This window comes from Cryptotermes secundus, unplaced genomic scaffold (genome assembly GCF_002891405.2).
Source record: "Cryptotermes secundus unplaced genomic scaffold, Csec_1.0 scaffold824, whole genome shotgun sequence".
NCBI lineage: Eukaryota > Metazoa > Arthropoda > Insecta > Blattodea > Kalotermitidae > Cryptotermes > Cryptotermes secundus.
This window is the reverse complement of record NW_019727106.1, coordinates 130,923-152,842: the sequence shown is the minus strand read 5'-3', so window position 1 is coordinate 152,842 and position 21,920 is coordinate 130,923. Positions and strand designations below refer to the sequence as shown.

General features: G+C 38.8%; 1 protein-coding gene across 1 annotated transcript; it reads left to right on the top strand.

Moving 5' to 3' along the window:
• The first annotated feature begins 7,857 nt into the window (after positions 1–7,857).
• On the top strand, positions 7,858–14,679 carry LOC111864486 (protein FAM200A). The gene is made up of 2 exons (XM_023851760.2): positions 7,858–8,001; positions 11,162–14,679. The coding sequence occupies exon 2, from the start codon at positions 11,531–11,533 to the stop codon at positions 12,302–12,304; it is 774 nt and encodes a 257-aa protein (XP_023707528.1). The 5' UTR covers positions 7,858–8,001; positions 11,162–11,530; the 3' UTR covers positions 12,305–14,679.
• Positions 14,680–21,920: the final 7,241 nt, after the last annotated feature.

Here is a 21,920-nt window from a genome sequence, read left to right as displayed (position 1 = left end):
GCATCTTATCATCCCACAACTGCAGAAGTAATGATGAAATTTAGTGTAATGGAATGAATTTAGACATCAGATATTAATATTGTCCCTTGATATTACTGGAAATGCACTCATAACATTGCCTAGTATTTCCATTCTGCTCTACTAGTGTGAAGATTATATTACTCTTAATCATTATGTGTGCTTATACATAATATCTGTGAATGCAGTTGTCCTCAGTTTTTGTTTATACAGGGTGGGGCGCAGAAACTTCCTTTTTTTTAAGGTGAATAAAAGAAATTACTGCTGATAGACAAAATTTATGTTTAGCTAATGAAAGAAATACTTTAAAGTTTTATATTGTGTAGGTTTAAACAAAATATCTTGAAGGTGGTGGCCACCGTTCTCTATGTATTGATGCAACCGTTTTTTGAAGTTCGCCTCTGAAATTTGGGCTACTTCCTACCGAATAACATTTTTCAACTGAAGCAAGTTTGTGGGGCGATGTTTAAAAACCTCTGCCTTGAGGTATCCCCATAAAAAGAAGTCACAGGGCGTTAGATCAGGTGAGTGCGGTGCCCATGGGATGTCACCTCGAAGCAAGATGAGCCGTCCAGGGAATTTTGCCCTCAAAACTGTCATCGAAGCTCGGGATGTGTGGGCCATAGCACCATCCTGTTGGAACCAGACATTTTCTAGATGCATTTCTTCAAGAGCTGGTTTGAGAAAGTTTTTAATCATGTCCACATACCGCTGTGAATTGACAGTAACTGCATGATTGTCTTCTTCAAATAAATAGGGGCCAATAACTCCAACTCTCAACAACGCACATCATACTGTCACCTTATCACTTTGAAGTAGCCTCTCATGGAGCTCTCTGGGATTGTTACCACTCCAATAGCACATATTCTGCTTGTTGACATATCCGGATAGGTGAAAATTTGCCTCATCACTAAAGAAAACAAGTGCGTCAAGGGGTAAAGTTTCAAATAACGTTTCACACGCCGTTATTCTGTTCTGGAAATCACGTGGTGACAGTTCTTGCACAACAGCCATCTTATAGGGATGGAAATTAAGATGTTTGTGAAGAATTCGGCACATTGAACGATTGGATATGTCTAGGGTGACTGCATGTTTTGCGAGCGGAGTGTCTTGGAGATCTCAAAATCGACTGTCGAACTGCCTCCACATTTTTTGGCGTCGTAATGGTCCGTTATCGTCCTGATAATTTTTTCACCACACTCTTGGTTGTCCTAAAATTCTCTACCCACAAAACAATGGATTTCCGGTCGGAAACCGGACCTCTGGCCTTAATTTCGAAGTGAGTATGGAACGCACGCTGCACCGCCACATAGGAATGGTTGTTCGAAAAATAGGCTTCGACAGCAAACGCACGATGCTCACTCGTCCACCTCATGTTTCCTACTGAGATGTATTAGACAGAAACTTCCGCGACTGCTGCGTTCGCCGAGCCTATCCCCACTTTTCTGCAACCTCCCCTCCCTTCACAATGTGTCTTCACAAAAAGGAAGTTTCTGCGCCCCATTCTGTATTACAGACATGATTATTGCTTGTCGTGGTCCTAAACCTTAGCGAAGGCATTAAGTGACTGATTGAATGTTAAGAAGCAGTGCTGCGTCAGCAGAATTTGAAGGTTGAAAGTCACTGTCACTGAGATGTTCGTTGAATGTAATGTATAGCCAGTTGAATCGACCTGTGATCCAAATATCTGCTTATCAAAACCTCCTGTGTTAATGTTATTCTGCCAAGAGGTGTTCCATCTTGCAAGGATCCTCTGCAGGAGGTTTCCCCACAGAAAATTTTGTATGAATGTTATGTGCCCTGTAATGCTTCCTACTTGTGAGGCTACCGAAGTGTCAGAAATTCTGGTGACATACAGGGGGTCCAAAAAAGTGCACTCTTTGATAGTATCTTTGGAACAAAATGACATGTAGTTACAATTCTTGCGCGGTAGTGTAGTGTAATGTTTTCGCAACAGATGGTGAAGATCACATGAGTCACGTGAGTGTCGTACCGCATTCGCACTGTGAGCAGGAGACAGCAGCAACAGTGGCTGAAAGGTTGTTTTTTGAGCAACGGAAGGCTGTATTGAAGTGGTACGAATTACAAAAACATTAAAGCGGTACAACGACAATGGCAGAATGAGTTTGGAACTCAGCCACAAACACGTCGAACTATTGCCCGTATTTGGGATAAATTTGAAGCCGATTGTACTGTTAATGTTGTGCATAAAGAAAGATCTGGGCGACCACGGATAGTAACAAGTCCAGCTTCTAGTGCTGTGGTGTATCTCGATATGCTTCAGACATCGATTTTCCCTGCCATTCGAGAGCTGTTTGGAGATGAGAGATTTTACCCACAACAAGATGGTGCTCCACCTCACTATGATCAAGCTGTCAGGGCGTACTTTGATGACACGAACTGGACGATGGATAGGTCGAAGAGGTGCTATTGATTACCCACCACGGTCTCCAGATCTAACACCTCTCGATTTCTGCCAATGGGGAACCTTGAAGGATGAAGTTTATCGACAAAAGCCAGCTACACTGAATGCGCTACGAGAAACCATCGAAGTATCGTGTGCATCCATCACACCGGACACACTGACAGCCATAGTTCGCTTAGCAGTTCGGCGGCATCGACGCTATTTAACCGCTGATGGTGGTCACTTCAAACACGTACAATGACTCTCTCTCTCTCCGCCCAAGAAATGTAACTACATGTCATTTTGTTCCAAAGATATTGACTATCAAAAAGTGAGTACATTTTTTTGTACCCCTCTGTATATATAGTTAGGTCAGTGTTCTCAATTGCTGAGATGTGACCCTTTTTAGGTTTAAATATCTTCCTGATAATTTTGTTTGTCTTGTGATGAGTAGATAATAAATATGTGACAAAATGGAGATAGGTGTTGTGATGAATGATAAATATTAATGTCTGTGAAGCAAGTTAGAATGGTTTCTGCTATGGAGCATGGTGGTTCATACTGTTAGCTTCGGGTTTTTGAGTTGCATTGCACGTAATTCTTTTAATCATAAGAGCTCTTAAGGACCCTATTAGAGAAGTCAAAGTAGTAGTTTTCTAGTATCCAGCGCTGTGTTGCACGAATCACAGATTTCATTGTAACATTAAGGATGTGGCCTCCCATATATTCTTGCTCTAAGCGTAATGACTCGTAGAATTGATTCCACTTCAGTTGTTTTCTTATTGACGTCAATGTCAGGCTCTTTGTGAAGAGGAAGAAAACTATCGCCATATGTCTGCAAAAACACTATAACTTAAATGCTACGATTGCAACAACCTACTTTAATAGGACATAGTTCTAAATTACATTTTAATTATGTAACTTATCTCATTTAAAATCGTGTTTTATATTATTATATTACGGTATATTGTTGAAAATCCAACAATACTCTACAGAATTATATAGTATTCAATTCAGAAGCTTAGGAATATATTAATTGTGTATTTGCCTGATGGATGTTGACTTTCAAAAAAGCCGAAACATGTAGCAAAGTACTGTTAAACATCAAANTATTATTATTAGAGCAAGAATAACCTCAAAGACACATTGCCTCACTACACACCCACTATTCTTAAATTAATTTACTTTCGTTAAATCAATTTTATCATGTATTCTTCCTTCACACATACTTCAGTTTCATGATTCAGAGGGAAAGCACTTCGATTTCGTTGTGGAAGAGAGGAAACACATGTAAGTTTTGAGGTTTTCACGGTGATGACTATGAAGAAAGTCGTCTTCTGGGTTTAGGCACCGTGTGTTCTTCGTTTTGGCCGACGTTTCGGAGGAACATATCGCCTCCATCTTCAGAGCAGTTGAGTGGCTTGGAATGCAGAGAGCAGTAGCTGTAGTGATAGGAAGTGAAAGGCGCTGCTCATATACGAAGTAGGCAGGGTGGTGGTTAGGGAGAATGGACCAGTAGGAGCAGTGAAGAGAGATTAAGACCATATATGGTGTTGTGTGCTAAGGGGGGGGGGAACGAAACCGCCATAATCACCAGTAAGAGCCGTTACATAGATCGCATAATCATGGAGGCCGTTGAGATTGAGCTCCATCCGAACAACATGAACAAGGAAACAGCATTCAGTCTCAACAAGTTATGGAAGCCTCTCATCTCTTCCGTCAAGGGAAATCCAACAAGCCACACCAGTTCTTCGTCATGTCATTGATGTCAGTAGCCTGTCCCCTGAAATCATGTCATTGTAGTCAGTAGCCTGTCCCCAACCAACCGGTTCTTCTTGTCTACCACAACTTCCTAGTGCTATTGAACTCAAGTTTCCTGGATTCACTGGCCGTTTCCCCCCTAACTTAGCACACAACACCATATATAGTCTTAATCGTTCTTCACTGCTCCTATTGGTCCGTTCTCCCCAACCACCCCCCTGCCTACTTTGTATATAATCAGCGCCTTTCACTTCCTATCACTACAGCTACTGCTCTCTGCATTCCAAGCCACTCAACTGCTCTGAAGATGGAGGCGATATGTTCCTCCGAAACGTCGGCCAAAACGAAGAACACACGGTGCCTAAACCCAGAAGACGACTTTCTTCATAGTCATCACCGTGAAAACCTCAAAACTTACATGTGTTTCCTCTCTTCCACAACGAAATCGAAGTGCTTTCCCTCTGAATCATGAAACTGAAGTATGTGTGAAGGAAGAATACATGATAAAATTGATTTAACGAAAGTAAATTAATTTAAGAATAGTGGGTGTGTAGTGAGGCAATGTGTCTTTGAGGTTATTCTTGCTCTAATAATAATATCGTGTGAATTATGTGGAGTGGTGTGGAAGAAATGTGTTTTAGTGGTTATATGGATAGAGAGTGAATTATATTTAATGAGTGCATATATGGTATGACAGAAAAGAGGGTGTTGTTTTTGTATGTAGCCTCTGAATATTACACGTGTGTGTAGGTTATTAGTCAGAATGATATGTTTTTTTGTATTATTATAAGTACTTGTAAGAATAGGGTGTAAAGTGAATTTCTAGTTCCCATTCAAGAAGTTATTTTTTGAATTTATGTCTTAGTTCTGTGTGACAGAGTCGTGTGTATAGTGTGTTTTGTTTTGATTACAGTGTTGTCAAGTGTAAAGTCAAGTTTAAATTTTCTAGTGTGACATTGTGTATTTGTGTGCAATATATACAGTGATGTGTAGTGTGTTATTGTAGTGATTTGAAAAACGTTAAGATTTCCATTCAGCCACAGTGGATTCAAAAGATTCCCCTTTTATGTACATATCTTGTTTGTATGAAGAATTCTTGCTTATAACAGGGTGGTATGATAAGTGAAGCACATGTTGTCGTTGGTGTTATGCTGGCAACCGTGTTAAATGACAGTGTGAAATGTGCACAGTGGTGTTTAGAGTATGTGTTATAGGATGAAGAAGGATGGCAAATGATTTCTTAGTTAGATGTATATTTCGGTGTGATAGACAAAGGATTGTATTCTTGCCATCCAATCTTCCAGGTTTACATGTGGTAGGAGGTAGTATAGGGGATCAAGTAATTCTCTTTTTTCCATCTATTAACCTTTAAACGCCGGACTTCTGAAATAGCTGTAAGCTTGAGCTGGCCGGAATTTATTTAAATGCCCGTTGCTACTCTGCGTTTAAATGTACGTTTCTGTTGGTGTGCCTAAACAATTTAAGCTTTGTGTTTAAAAATGCTGTATCTAACTCAATTTTTATGATAAACGGATAAAATTAATTTTGTTTGTATCAGCAAAGAACATACTGTCGCATATTATAACGGAAGATTTGAAATTTTTTATACAAGTTGTACTCTATTTTCAATATTTTGTCTTTTAATTTTGATGAGTACTGCATAAATGTTTTCTCAGTTCTTCACAGAGTTGTTCTGCGTTAGAAATTCATTTCTCTTTGTAACAATTGACAAATTTTAGCAGTCCCTGATGTCATAAAACAGATGGAAGCCATAAAATCATTTGGTCTTCTGCTAGCACTACTTACACTCTTCGGATTTTCGAATCTTTTGACTGAAGGTCAGAAGAATGAAAGAATGGCTATTCAAGAGAAAGCTAGAGGGGTCCCTTCTTCAGTGATAAGACCTTCCGTTATAGCTACAAAAGCTTATTGCCCTTTCTATGGGCCTGAACAGTCAGCTGCATCGCGGCTGAGATTCAGAGTGCGGTCTGTTTTCTGTGTGTGCTTAGTGAAATCGAATACTGTAGTTTTATTTCAGCCTATATATACATCAAGCAGATAACAACAAAAAAGGTATGTACATCAAATTTTATTATATATTTTTAACTAATTATTCTGCAGAATCTGCAATAAAAGTAGTGGCTTGTGGATGAGTTTGGGCATAACTCATACGTATACTCTTTTTGTTGTTGTTCAGTTGGGTATCATTTTAATTGTTTCTATAGGGCTTTACTCAAGTCTGTCTGGTAATTACTACATTTAAAAAATAAACATTTAGGACTGTGCATGCGCTTCTACTAGCGGCGGGTGCGCGCGCTTCCCCTAGCGGAATTTAAATGCCTGACGGGCCAAAACGGGGTACTTTGGCCACGACGACCTTACTCACCACTGGCACAAACGGGGCACTTCGGCACTTAAAGGTTAAACTACTTAGAGAATCACATTGTTTACAGGATTGCATGAGTTGTTACAGCTGACAGTCGTGTAATGGTACATTATAATTTAGACTAGAATATATATAGTGATGTGTTCGTTTTTTGTTTATGTTGAATGATATGTTGTCAGGTTCAGATCGTAATCAGTAATTTCCCTATCTACTATTTGAGCACTAGTATTGTGGGGTGGATACCTTTCATATAAAGTATATGTATGTCCTTGACATATGTCGAAAACCATAGAAAAGTTAATAATGGGAACATTGGAAAAGAGAAAAATTGCGGAACTTGTGGAAATTGTAAGAGTAAATCAAGATAATTGATATAACATGCTCTTGAGAGCGTTTTGAAATATCAGTATTTCGGAAAAATGCATTTACTTCCACTATAAATATTGTAGTATATTCCAGGTTTCATAAATTATGTAGAGAGTTTAACAGAAAAATATATGCAATATAAGCAATATGACGTGAGAAATTTCGGAAAATAAATATATAATGATTTACTACGCTATCAGAGGCATTCGACCGTAAGATATTGCCGATGGCCAAACCGTGCTTAGCTGATCATAACGATGTGCAGAAGTCGTTTGCGCAAATCTATCGTAATGTACAATCACAACAATACATTAGCATATATTACCGAACTTAGCCCCCTTTAAAGGTACAGATGGATGCGCTGTAGTCTACTGCGCAAACTTAAACTGACCAACGTAACCTAACGTAACCTTACGTAATCTAACTTAACCTAACATCAGCGATCCAAGGGCCACAGGTGGGTGCGCAGTAGTTCATTGCGCACACCTAAGGGTGACATCATTTGCGAAGCTGCTATTTAACCGAACATAATATAGGACTGTCGTAACATGGAATATAAGTCGAAATATGACGTTATGTAAAAAATTGAGCGTCTTAACTATGTTTCCACCCATAATTAAATTTATGTTGTTATATTCCGAGGTTATATTGCTACGTGATAACTTAGATTGTTTCGAGAACGCCGCTCCCACCTCAAGAGTTTGCGAATCCCCCACGGTAATATAAGTGATTAGTGAATATATTATGGCATTATGCTTCTCTCCAATGGCATAACTTTATAACGAAAAGTCTTTGTTGTCAGTGAAATCTTTCTCTTGTTTCTCGTGTATGGATACGCGACCAATTGAGTGAGTGGTGGGCATTTGTTTCGCCCGAATTTCCCTCCGTGGATAGGAAGTAGAATTATATTATACACGAAAATGGGTAAAAACTAGGGTGAAAAATTACCGTCCTGTAATCCGACTGATATTCGAATGTTTCTGTTTCATTCTTGTTAAGAGGTTGGCCGCCCTGTCAGTGTGACCTAAATATGCGGTGTCCACCATCAAGTTTGGTTTCTTTCCTGGTATGAAGAAGTATTTATAAATAATAAGAGTGGTTTATGTGTATGTTTATATATATATATATATGTACATGTTTTGATTAATTGTGTGCCTGAAAGTATATGTTAAAAGATTCAGAGAGAGTGCAGATGGTAGGTGTTAATGTGTGTATTATCCCGGACCGAGTAACGGACAGTGCTCGAAATTTTACAAACATGTTTTTCCTCTGTTCCACAACGAAATCGAAGTGTTTTCCCTCTGAATCATGAAAGTGAAGTATGTGTGAAGGAAGAATACATGATAAAATTGATTTAACGAAAGTAAATTCATTTAAGAATAGTGGGTGTGTAGTGAGGCAATGTGTCTTTGAGGTTATTCTTGCTCTAATAATAATATCGTGTGAATTATGTGGAGTGGTTTGGAAGAAATGTGTTTAGTGGTTATATGGATAGAGAGTGAATTATATTTAATGAGTGCATATATGGTATGACAGAAAAGATGGTGTTGTTTTTGTATGTAGCCTCTGAATATTACACGTGTGTGTAGGTTATTAGTCAGAATGATATGTTTTTTTTGTATTATTATAAGTACTTGTAAGAATAGGGTGTAAAGTGAATTTCTAGTTCCCATTCAAGAAGTTATTTTTTTGAATTTATGTCTTAGTTCTGTGTGACAGAGTCGTGTGTATAGTGTGTTTTGTTTTGATTACAGTATTGTCAAGTGTTACATTGTATATGTGTGTGTAATATATACAGTGATGTGTAGTGAGTTATTGTAGTGATTTCAAGAACGTTAAGATTTCCATTCAGCCACAGTGGGTTCAAAAGTTTCCCCTTTTATGTACAAATCTTGTTTGTATGAAGAATTCTTGCTTATATCAAGGTGGTATGATAAGTGAAGCACATGTTGTCGTTGGTGTTATGCTGGCAACCGTGTTAAATGACAGTTTTAAATGTGCACAGTTTTGTGTAGAGTATGTGTTATAGGATGAAGAATGTTGGCAAGTGATTCCTGAGTTAGATGTATATTTCGGTGTGATAGACAAAGGATTGTATTCTTGCCATCTAATCTTCCAGGCTTACATGTGCTATGAGGTAGTATAGGGAATTAGGGAATTATTTTCTTTCCATCTATTAAACTACTTAGAGAGTCACATTGTTTACAGGATTGCACGAGTTGTTACAGCTGACAGTCTAGTAATTGTATTTTATAGTTTAGTCTAGAACATATATAGTGATGTGTTCGTTTTTTTCTTTATGTTGAATGATATGTTGTTAGGTTCAGATCGTAATCAGTAATTTCCCTATCTACTATTTGAGCACTAAGTTAATAATGGGAACATTGGAAAAGAGAAAAATTGCGGAACTTGTGGAAATTGTAAGAGTAAATCAAGATAATTGAGAGTGTTTTGAAATATCAGTATTTCGGAAAAATGCTTTTACGTCCACTATAAATATTGTAGTATGTTCCAGGTTTCATAGATTATGTAGAGAGTTTGAGACAGCCTTATACTTTTGAGACGATGGAAGAATATTTGATGGCGAATGGGGAATCGTGTGTTCAATCGGATGTCATTATGTTGGGTATCAAGATACATTCCTTTTCGTGGAAATTTAGAATTTTTTCCTAGACGACTGCCACGTTCCGTGCAATTTGGGCGTCGATTATTTGACGTTCGCCAAGGTGCGAATGGATTTTCCCGCCCGTCATTACAACTTTCTATTTCAGCCAGAGAGAGAGTTTGAATTTGAGTCTCTTGACCTTGGCAGGTGTAATTGTCAAGAATTTCCATGTTCCTATGATGTCTTGGCGAGACTTCTATGTGGATCGCTGTTGGCTGGGTCGGACAATTCCGCAAAACTTTCCACTTTGAGACTTAGATTTCCGGTCGTTTTCCGATAGGCAGGGAACTGTGAAGGGAAAGTTCTGCCATCTGGATTTGAGTGATAGGACTCCAGTTCGCTCCAGACCATATCAGTGTTTGCCCCCGCGTATACAAATATTGAGATAAATCGTCCACGGTTTGATGGACCATGGAGTAGCAAAGAAAAGCTACTCACAGTACGCCAGTCCAGCGTTTCTTGTTCTAAACTGAGTGGTGTTTACCGGATGGTAGTGGATTACCGTCGGTTGAACAAGAAAATTGTGTTCGATGCATTCCCGATGCCAAAGGCATGAGACGGGATGTTTGTGCATTCGTGAGGCAATGTCAGGATTGCGAGATCCAAGCTGGCTCCTGATTCCATGGTGGGCCTCCATAGTAGCGAAGTGGTGACAAGCCCTCTGGAGCGTGTATTTATTGATTTCATGAGGCCTATCGTTAGGAGTCGAAGAGGAAATATCGCCGTGCTGTTGGTGTTAGACGGTTTCTTGAAGTTTGTTTGCACATACCCTATCAGGAGAGTTTCATCAGAGGTCGTGAAGACCTGCCTAGTTGAGAAGTTCTTTCCATCATTCTTAATACCACAGTCTATTGCAGTGGTCGGCAAACCGGGGTAAATTACCCCAAGTGGGGTAAAAATGAAATTCTTTGGGGTAATGAGGACTCAATAGACATAAATGAAATTATATAAAAAACGCGTTCCTTGTTACGACAGAAATTTTTCTTCCGGCGTATAACCATCCGTAAGAACAGCTGCTACGGAAATTGTTTAAGAGTCCATCATGGCAGCGTGACGTAATCACTAAACACTTCTATAGATAAACGCACCCAGCATGCCCAGCATGTTGTGGACTTGTTGACGATAGCGTTAGTTGTGGCTCAGCAGCCAGCAGAAGCGCACGTGTTGTATACGTCATTTTGGTCTAGTCACCTATTGTTTTATCTTATGCTAAAAAACTTCGACGACCAAGGTAAGATAGTGTCTTGTTAGCATGGATTTACTATCAATAAATTCATTCATTATTTAATAAGCAAGCGAAATGAAGTTTTTCATGAAACCGACGCACTATCATTTATGTGCAGTAGTAGCAGTTTGATCTTGTCACACTGAATCGGTAATTTCGTGTTATAGCACATGTGCAACTAACCGCCTGAGCTGTGGCGCGGCCTCCAGTACTGACTTACACATATTGTACATGCGGAGGTTTCCTCCACATTACGCGTGTCCTCGTGTAACTATAAGAAACGCGTGTGCTGAAGGGTTAAAACTTTTTGAATCACTGTCTTTTTTTACCCCTCAGATGACATCAACTAGAAAACGAATATACCAGGAAGAGTTCCTCAATTATGAGTTTACACAAATAGAAGACAAAGGAATAATGAAACCACAGTGTGTTGTCTGTTTGAAAGTACTGACTGCAGAATTTTTCAAAAAGAGTCAGTTGAAGAAACACTTGAATAATTTGCACCCACACCTGTCCAAACCACGGGAATACTTTGCAAATTTGGAAATGTCTGTCAAAAAAAAAAAAGGACTGCACAGCAACTTGAGAAGTACATTCGATCAACGTTCAGCATCAAAGGCCAGCTTTGAAGTGGCCTGGTTGATTGCCTGAAACAAGAAACCACATACTATTGGTGAGCAATTGGTTAAACCAGCAGCTTTGAAAATGACAGAGATTAGGTGTGGTCAGAAAGAAGCTGCGAAACTAAATTCAGTGCCCTTGTCTGCAAAAGTTGTGAAAGAAAGAATTTCTGTTTTAGCAGAAAATGTGAAGGAACAAGTTATTTCTTCAATAAACGAGAGTAAATGCTTTGCTATTCAGCTTGATGAAACTACAGACGTCAGTAGTAGTTCGCAGCTGAAGGTGTATGTTCGTTACAAAGGTTTACATGCAATTGAAGAGGAGTTGTTGTTTTGTTCTCCCCTCAAGTTGCGATCTCGTGGAATTGATGTCTTCAATAAAATTAATGAATACTTTAATAATGCTAATTTAAAGTGGGAAGACTGCATTGCTTTGTCTGTTGATGGAGCTCCAGCTATGTTGGGTCACGTTAGTGGTTTTTCGGCTTTAGCAAGAGAGAAAAATAAAAAAATTGAAGTTAACCACTGTATAATCCATCGCAAGGCACTGCTTGTGAAACGTTTGGAAGCTGCACTGGAAGCCATCATGCATGATGTTATCAATGTTGTCAATGGACATGTACTAAACATGCGACTATTTCGTGAATTATGTACAGATGGTGAGGCTGAATATACAGACCTACTTTATCATACAGAAGTGAGGTGGCTGTCACGTGGAAATGTTCTGAACCGAGTGTGGGTTCTCAAAACTGAACTTGAAATTTTTATGGTTGATCAAAAGCATGTTCTCGCAGATAAGTTTACAAACTCCTTGTGGGTTGCACATCTCGCATACCAGCTGACATTTTTGAGTATGTGAATGCATTGAACAAAGAATTGCAAGGATAAAACATCAATATAATTTCAGCCAGAGAAAAGATTTCAGCGTTTGGATCAAAGCTTTTATATTGGAGACAGAAAGCAGAACAAAACAAGATTGCTACCTTTTCAAGGTTGGCTTTGTTTTTTGGAAGATTGTGAAAATATTACTTTTGACGACATCAAGGACACAGTTATAAGGCATCTTACCAAACTCAAAAAGCAGTTCGATGATTACTTTCCAGATCTTGATTCACACAATGTCAGTTGGGTTGTAGATCCCTTTAAATCTGAAATTGCTGATGTACCAGAAGAGCCTCAAGGTTTGGCAGAGGCACTTCTTGAACTTCGATCCAATAATGAAGCATGTATTGAATTTGAAAACAAGCAGATCTGTCATATTTTTGGATGTCAAGAGCTGCAAATGCTTTCAGAATTGCACATGAGGAGGCAGTCAAAAAGTTGCTGCCCTTTGCAACAACCTACCTTTGCGAACAAGGATTTTCCACTCTACTGAACATAAAAACAAAGCAGAGAAATCGATTGGACCCCGAAGACAGTATGCAAATTGCTCTGACATCAAAATGTCCCAATTTTGATGTTATTGTATCAAAAATGAAAAACATAATTTCTCCAAAACTTGAAGTGGAAAAAATTTTCTAAGAAATCCTTTTGTTTCATAATGAGGATATTAATTTACTCGTATTTTATCGCATTTATTTTATACTTTTTATATTTATAATTGTATTCTCCATATAAATAGATTCAATAAACCTTTTGAATTTGACTAATCTATGATTTTCTCTCTTTCAAATCAAGGGGTTAACGTCGGCGTAAATAAATATATTTTGGGGTAATAAGTAAAAAAGTTCCCCGACCCCTGGTCTGTTGTGTCGAACAATGCTGGTGTATATAATCGAGAAGCTTCTACAACTTGTGTTTTTGCAGGGGAATTCGACATGTTACCACCTCTCCCTCTTATCCCCAGACGTCGCAAGTTGAACGCTTCACGGTGGCCCTGGTTATCTATCATAACTCTCAACTTACTCATTGGGACGAAAATCTTTCGTCGCTAGCTCTAGCCTTTATTAACTCAGCATGGCATGACTCGATTGCAGGGACTCCATCCCCTGGGGCTTAAATGGAAATTGTTCGAACTTGAGCTAGACAAGATTGCTAAGAGTATGGAGCAATTCTGGGAGACGGCCTTGGATAATTTGAGGAAGGCCCGCGCCAGGGTTGCTGGTAGATATGATGGAGGGAGAAGGCGAGCAGTTTCGTGTGGGCGATTTGGTCCTAGTACGAGTGTACCGTTAAGTTCAAAGTCCCGACGGCATTCCGCCAAGTTAGACTATAAGTGGTATATACCACTAAAGATTGTGAGATTTGTGTCTCCTGTAACAGTTCAGTTAGCAAATCCAGATACAGGTGTAATCATCAGAAAGGCACATGTCTTTCAATTAAAGAGACATTTTTTGGTCAAGTGATCGTATTGGTTATATTACTGGTTTTGTTTAGTTGAGTTGTATGTTATTCGGGTCTTGCTAAATGATGTAATTACGTGGTATTAAGTTGTACTCTTCTTTTCGAGCAGGAGGTTATCATAGTCCCTTACTACCCCTATCCTAGGCACAATGGAAATAAAGATCTTCGGAAGAACACCCCCCTCTGGAGCGTCACCAGTATCACAAGCTTGTAAGCCGGGTCGCCTCGCATCGAAGTGAAAGCTCTCCTGGCTCCGACCCTATTGTCCGTCTGGGCACTTTTATCGGACAGCGGAAGGGGCCAGTGACGACTAAAATATCTCGTTGGTGAACCATGGATGGACTGGACGTTTGTGTGTGGAAGACGCGTGTGTTGCCAATGCCGAGTGCACCGTTGGCAGTTATATGCGGCCAACTGTCTGGACTCCTTTCCACCGAACGGTGTCATGCATGAAACTGGCTAAGTGAAGGGTGGGAAGAGTGAGTAGGACCGCCGGGAGCCATGCATGGAAAAGGGACTCCTATCTCTAGTATGTGTCCTCGGTATGTTTCTGACTGAAACTAGGTGCACTGTGTAGTGATATGTGTATGAGCATGGGAACTCTAGAGAATCTTCTCTGTGGAGTGACATTCTACAAGTGTGCTCTTCGGTGAAGGGGGTGATAGTGAGCCGTGCTGAAGGTCAACTCACTCTCGGCGTGACGTCATGGCGGCTGCCATTCCCAGATTCCATTCCCACACCTAATAATATTGACGTACTACCCTCGTCACGTGACCCCATCCCACCTCCTAGTCTCGGAACGAGGATAGTCTTACTGTGCAGTCTTTAGCGGAGGGGTGAACTGAGATAAGAGAAAGGGAAACACAGTAACAACTGCCTCTAAGAGCGAAGGCAGATACTGCACACAGGTCTCGACCAATCGGAGAGCCTTAACAAACCAATTTGAATTCCCGCAATTATATGCGGTTATGGTGGATCAATATAGACAAATTTGTATGTATGAATTTTGATTTGATGTGGTTGCGAAACTAAAGTATACATTTGCAAACGAAATTACAGCACCATATTAAACATATTATTTGTGTATATGAATATTATGCTTACTACCACAAATTAAATTAGAAAGATGGAATTCTTTCAAGCCTAAAATTTTTGAGGCTATTGTGAACCGTCGTCTAAACGATATTTGTTTTATGATATGTTCTGAAACTTTCGGTTTATCCTAAAGATTGACTGTTGAATGTGAAGGAGTTCTAAGAGTACCGTGATGGTGTTATACTTTTTGTATTGCTTCTTGCAGTATAGACATGAAAACGAAAATATGTGCTGCTACTGGGTGCTTGTCATCCAGCAAGCAAGGCATCCTATCCATGCACATGGTTCTTCCACTTCCTTTAAAATGTTCGCAGTGCAACCATTACCAACAGCAGCCACCAAATTTTTCAGTGAAAAAACCCTCGTTTCTTCTAAGCCCTGTAAATATAAATGCTTCTGGTGGGGAACTCAGGCATATGAATCATTGCAGCAAGCCACAACACTGTATTGGCTACAGGTAAGGACCACTGCACTCTATACTATGAATTATGTTCTGTTATGAGAGGAGTGGCTAGCGAGAATAATGAGAGCTAATTTTTTAAGTAATTGTCCCAAGAACCCAGTTGTGATCAAACAAATGTCATTGTCATCATTCATTACTTATGAAACTGTACATCAATATACAATTTTATTATGAATCTTATTTTACTGTCTTATGTGCAACTTTTTAAGTTTTAAATTTTAAACCTAAAGTTAATAAATCGTTTCACATAAGACTGTAAAATTAGATTTATAATAAAATGGAAGAATGCAACAGGATCCTACAATATAATCTTATCAGTACACAAGTTATGTAGGATATGTTAAATGTTTGAAAAGCAGATCACACTGTCAGTAATATGATTTATAAGAGAATAAGGTGGTGGCGACTGCTATGAGGAATAATTTAATGAAATATACAAAATCTTTAAAATGGCAGTCCCTTTCAAGTAAAGTTTGTTATTTTCAAATCTGAAGAAGTCCATCATATAAGGAAGCCCACTAATTTCCTTTTTAATGATTTTTCAGTGGGGTGCTGTGGTGAATACCTGGCAACAGCTATTTGATGATCACCTTGTGAACACATTTGAAGCTATTTGTTCATAGTCTGGTTTGAAAAATAATCCAAATGTGGGACACTTTAATTGTTTCTTGCATCCTGTTGTGTATTTAATCAATATTATGGTTAATTTCACTGACCACACATAACGTTTTTATTATTGTCACACTACAATAATAATGTGATTGTGTGTGATTGTGCAACTGTGTTCGTACACCTGAGGATGACCTCTTGAGGTCGAAACATGTAGTGTGACAATAATAAAAACGTGTTGTGTGGTCGGTGAAATGAACCCTAATATTAACTGTGGGACAGTTTGTAGATGCCCTAAAGACTAACATCATCAGTGCACTTGCTATCAGAGGTCTGTGCGGAACTAGTTATGAGGATGATGGTGCTACTGTTGTGTGTAACCTACAGTCATTGTTCAGGGCACCTGATGCTTCTTCACCAAATCTGTCCACAAGTCGTGGCAAGGAAACCCCTGTTGAAGTTCCTGAGTTTCCATGTTACTCAACAAGTACAGAAGGACATGGTTGCTGCAGTACATGCTGGTGACAAGGAAGTGTTCTCAGTAGCCTATGTCAGTGGTTCCATTGCCAGACAGCTGCTTCATGGTGTCAGCTGTGATGCACGCAAGACATGTGTGACATCTGAAGTACTGCTATCAGCCAATGTCTTCATATATTTCTGAGACATTGGTGTGGAGACTGTTGGTATACTGTAACTCTAATATAATCTATGATGGCAGGTAATTCATGTTGCAGCATATCACAGCTGCCATTAAGAGCACCATTGACTTGAAGTGGATTAGGTTTACTGGTTGTTCACTTCACTACCAAAGAATAATAGATGGTATTGTGAGATGTCTCACAAGAATTTACATTCCTTGGTGGTGTAAACGAACAAACAGGTTGATGACTGAATCAGCCAGCAGAGGGCCACAAAGAGGAAGAAGATTAAAATACTGACACATCAGTAAGTCATTAGGAAAGTAATGCCTCTTCATCTTTGCCTTGTAATGGCCTGCCCACACCAGCCCTGGAAATCTGCAGAGAGCAGTTATTGAATTACTGGAATAATATATTCCAGTTGCTCACATGAGCATCAATAGTTGTTTCATAAGTTGGAGAAAGTAACCCAGGTGACAAGCAACTACAACTAACATGTCTTTACATGCTCTTGTCTCAAACCTCTGGTTTTGAGTAATTTGTTGATAACATTGTCACCTACAGTCAGATTACATACAAGAAACCTATTCTGATCTTGAGCTCCATCTCTTTCTTGCTTCGGAGACCTCTTTCCTTCTTCCCCGTATATTAGAACATCATTCTCAGAAGATGGTCAGAGTTCATTCTGCCCTCTATCTGAAAATAATTAGATTTCAATCAAGAATTGTGTGGGAAATTCTTTTCTGACTCAAATGGTTCGTTTTTATATGTGGGTAAGAGTGAAGTGGCATTACTTTATACTTGACTTGCAATATTCAGGTTATCTGATTCAGTGTGAAACACCAAGGAGCAGAATCAATGTCAGGATTCAGTGTATATTTTGTAATTAAATTTATTAAATACTTCCTAGGTAGGAACTTTTACTTATTAGTGTCTACATATTTTATTCATCTTAATTTGTTATTATGGGTATACCCCTTCAGTCATTGCATTATGTTGGCCATATTGTTGTGTTCAGCATTGATCTAATAAACATAACTATATAAACATCAGTATTAAGGTTCATTATTTTCCTTCAGTTATTTTATTATGTTGGCCATATTATTGTGTTCAACATTGAACTTGTGAACATTTACATATTTAAGATTTTCAAGGTTCATTATATTGCTTGATATTTTATTATGCTGGCCATATTATTGTGTTCAGCATTGAACTTGTGAATATTTACATATTTAAGATTTTCAAGGTTCATTATATTGCTTGATATTTTATTATGCTGGCCATATTATTGTGTTCAGCATTGAACTTGTGAATATTTACATATTTAAGATTTTCAAGGTTCATTATATTGCTTGATATTTTATTATGCTGGCCATATTATTGTGTTCAGCATTGAACTTGTGAATATTTACATATTTAAGATTTTCAAGGTTCATTATATTGCTTGATATTTTATTATGCTGGCCATATTATTGTGTTCAGCATTGAACTTGTGAATATTTACATATTTAAGATTTTCAAGGTTCATTATATTGCTTGATATTTTATTATGCTGGCCATATTATTGTGTTCAGCATTGAACTTGTGAATATTTACATATTTAAGATTTTCAAGGTTCATTATCTTCCTTCAGTTATTTTATTATGTTGGCAATATTATTATATTCAGCAATGAACTTATGAACACACACACACACATACATAGATATATATATCATACTTTCAATGTTCATTTTATTTCTTCAGTTAATTTATTATTTTGGAAACATGAGCGTGTTTCAGATCATGAGGTGTGTGAGACAAAGACAGAAACAACTCCATACAGTGTGACTATTTAAGTTTTACCGCTTGAAAACTCAGCACACTTACATGTTTCGATCCTTACGGATCATCTTCAGAGGGAACATCAATACTTATTCGGAAACCACTATCACAGTAGGTGTTCTGAGTGCTAAATTATGAAGGTAAGTCAGAAATTATCCACACTTTCTCCATAACACATCTTTAGGTTTGTCACACTGCCTCCTAGGAATGCATTGTTAGAGCTGGTACTACTGTGGTCGCATGATCAAAGTTTTACCTTGATTGCATCATTTTCCTTGATGCTGTGACAGTGTAAACATGGCCGCTCTGCTAGCAGTGTGCACCAATGATTAACAAAGAATAGTGTTCCGATTTCTCTGATTGGAAGATGTGTCACGGGCTGAAATTCATATGTGGGTTCATCACTATGAGCCAGAATCCAAAAGCCAGAGTGTGGCGTGGAAACATCCGGGATCACAAATGAAGATGAAATTCAAGACTCAATGNATTTAAGATTTTCAAGGTTCATTATCTTCCTTCAGTTATTTTATTATGTTGGCAATATTATTATATTCAGCAATGAACTTATGAACACACACACACACATACATAGATATATATATCATACTTTCAATGTTCATTTTATTTCTTCAGTTAATTTATTATTTTGGAAACATGAGCGTGTTTCAGATCATGAGGTGTGTGAGACAAAGACAGAAACAACTCCATACAGTGTGACTATTTAAGTTTTACCACTTGAAAACTCAGCACACTTACATGTTTCGATCCTTACGGATCATCTTCAGAGGGAACATCAATACTTATTCGGAAACCACTATCACAGTAGGTGTTCTGAGTGCTAAATTATGAAGGTAAGTCAGAAATTATCCACACTTTCTCCATAACACATCTTTAGGTTTGTCACACTGCCTCCTAGGAATGCATTGTTAGAGCTGGTACTACTGTGGTCGCATGATCAAAGTTTTACCTTGATTGCATCATTTTCCTTGATGCTGTGACAGTGTAAACATGGCCGCTCTGCTAGCAGTGTGCACCAATGATTAACAAAGAATAGTGTTCCGATTTCTCTGATTGGAAGATGTGTCACGGGCTGAAATTCATATGTGGGTTCATCACTATGAGCCAGAATCCAAAAGCCAGAGTGTGGCGTGGAAACATCCGGGATCACAAATGAAGATGAAATTCAAGACTCAATGTTTCATGGGAAACGTGATGCTAACCGTTTTTTGGGACTCAAAAAGGCCTATACTTGAAGACTACCTGGAAAAATGGTGTACGATCAACAGTGCAAGATACAGTGATTTGCTGGCCAACAATCTGAAACCGGCGATTCGCACCAAACGCCAAGGCCTTTTGTCGAATAAAATGTTGTTTTTGCATGACAATGAACACTCACACAAGGACGGCCANCAATACTTATTCGGAAACCACTATCACAGTAGGTGTTCTGAGTGCTAAATTATGAAGGTAAGTCAGAAATTATCCACACTTTCTCCATAACACATCTTTAGGTTTGTCACACTGCCTCCTAGGAATGCATTGTTAGAGCTGGTACTACTGTGGTCGCATGATCAAAGTTTTACCTTGATTGCATCATTTTCCTTGATGCTGTGACAGTGTAAACATGGCCGCTCTGCTAGCAGTGTGCACCAATGATTAACAAAGAATAGTGTTCCGATTTCTCTGATTGGAAGATGTGTCACGGGCTGAAATTCATATGTGGGTTCATCACTATGAGCCAGAATCCAAAAGCCAGAGTGTGGCGTGGAAACATCCGGGATCACAAATGAAGATGAAATTCAAGACTCAATGTTTCATGGGAAACGTGATGCTAACCGTTTTTTGGGACTCAAAAAGGCCTATACTTGAAGACTACCTGGAAAAATGGTGTACGATCAACAGTGCAAGATACAGTGATTTGCTGGCCAACAATCTGAAACCGGCGATTCGCACCAAACGCCAAGGCCTTTTGTCGAATAAAATGTTTTTGCATGACAATGAACACACACACAAGGACGGCCAGACTGTTGAAACCATTAACCATTTGTGTTTCGAGGTGCTGGAACACCCTGCCTACAGCGCAGATCTCGCCCTTTCCGACTGTCATTTCTTTGGTCTGCTCGATAATGTTTTACGAGGTTTTTGATTTTCTACGGACAAAGAAGTGGGGGAATTGGTGCATAAACAGTTGCGTGACCAACCATAAACCTTCGTGGAGGAAATACGCAAGCTTTTTGACCGCTAGACCAAGTGCATCGAAGAGGGAGGAGACTATGTAGAAAAATGAAGTACTTGTTTAACCCATAATTTTGTATATACAGATTGGAAAAACAAGAGTTTGGATAATTTTTTACTTCCCTACGTACATACACACACAATGCCTGGAATACACAGTATACACAATATTCAAATTTCACAATCACAGCAGCTCTCCTGGTATTAAAACTTTGTTGTTTAAGTCAAAATTTTATAAATCATGCAGGTTCGTGTCACTTCTCCTATCGTCTTTCTTGGAGGGAGCTGAACTTGTACCGCCTGCCTATTTTATGAAGGAGATTCTTAGTATTGTCCGTGTTTGTTCGTGGCTTGCAGGACGGAGTTATTTTTGTCCTTGTAATTATTAGTGTGACGGACCAGAATGAACTTACTTACTTATTAATGGAGCTGAGCCCTTCTTGAGGAGAGCCAATTCTGCAGCTACTCAAGAATTTCTCAGCATTTTATGGAACCCGAAGATTCATCACCGTGTTCACAAGAGCCCTCCAGTGGTCCCTATCCTGAGCCAGATCTATCCAATCCATACCATCCCATCCTATCTCTCTAAGATCTATTCTAATATTGTCCACCCACCTACGCCTTGGTCTTCCCTTCTGGCTTTCCTACCAATATACTATACGCATTCCTCGTCTCCCCATTCGTGCTACATGACCTGACCACCTCATCCTCCTTGAATTTATCATTATAATTATACTTGGAGAAGAGTACAAGTTATGAAGCTACTCATAATGCAGTTTTCTCCAACCTCCTATCACTTCATTTCTCTTTGGTCCAAATATTCTCCTCAACACCCTGTTCTCAAACACCCTCAGTCTGTGTTACTCCCTTAATGTCAGAGACCAAGTTTCACACCCATAAAGAACCACAAACAAAATTATAGTTTTGTAGGACCAGAATGAAACAAATTAAAAAAAAGGTTTGTAACAGTTCTGCAATTATTTTATTGCTTTTCGTATATTATTAAATGCAATCTTAATCTTGTTAACAAGAATGTGTATCAGATTCTCGAGTTTCATTATACTACTGAAATTAATAACAAATAGAAACCTCGGTATTATTACTTCCTATACATGATATATATAACTGAAAGNAATATTGTCCACCCACCTACGCCTTGGTCTTCCCTTCTGGCTTTCCTACCAATATACTATACGCATTCCTCGTCTCCCCATTCGTGCTACATGACCTGACCACCTCATCCTCCTTGAATTTATCATTATAATTATA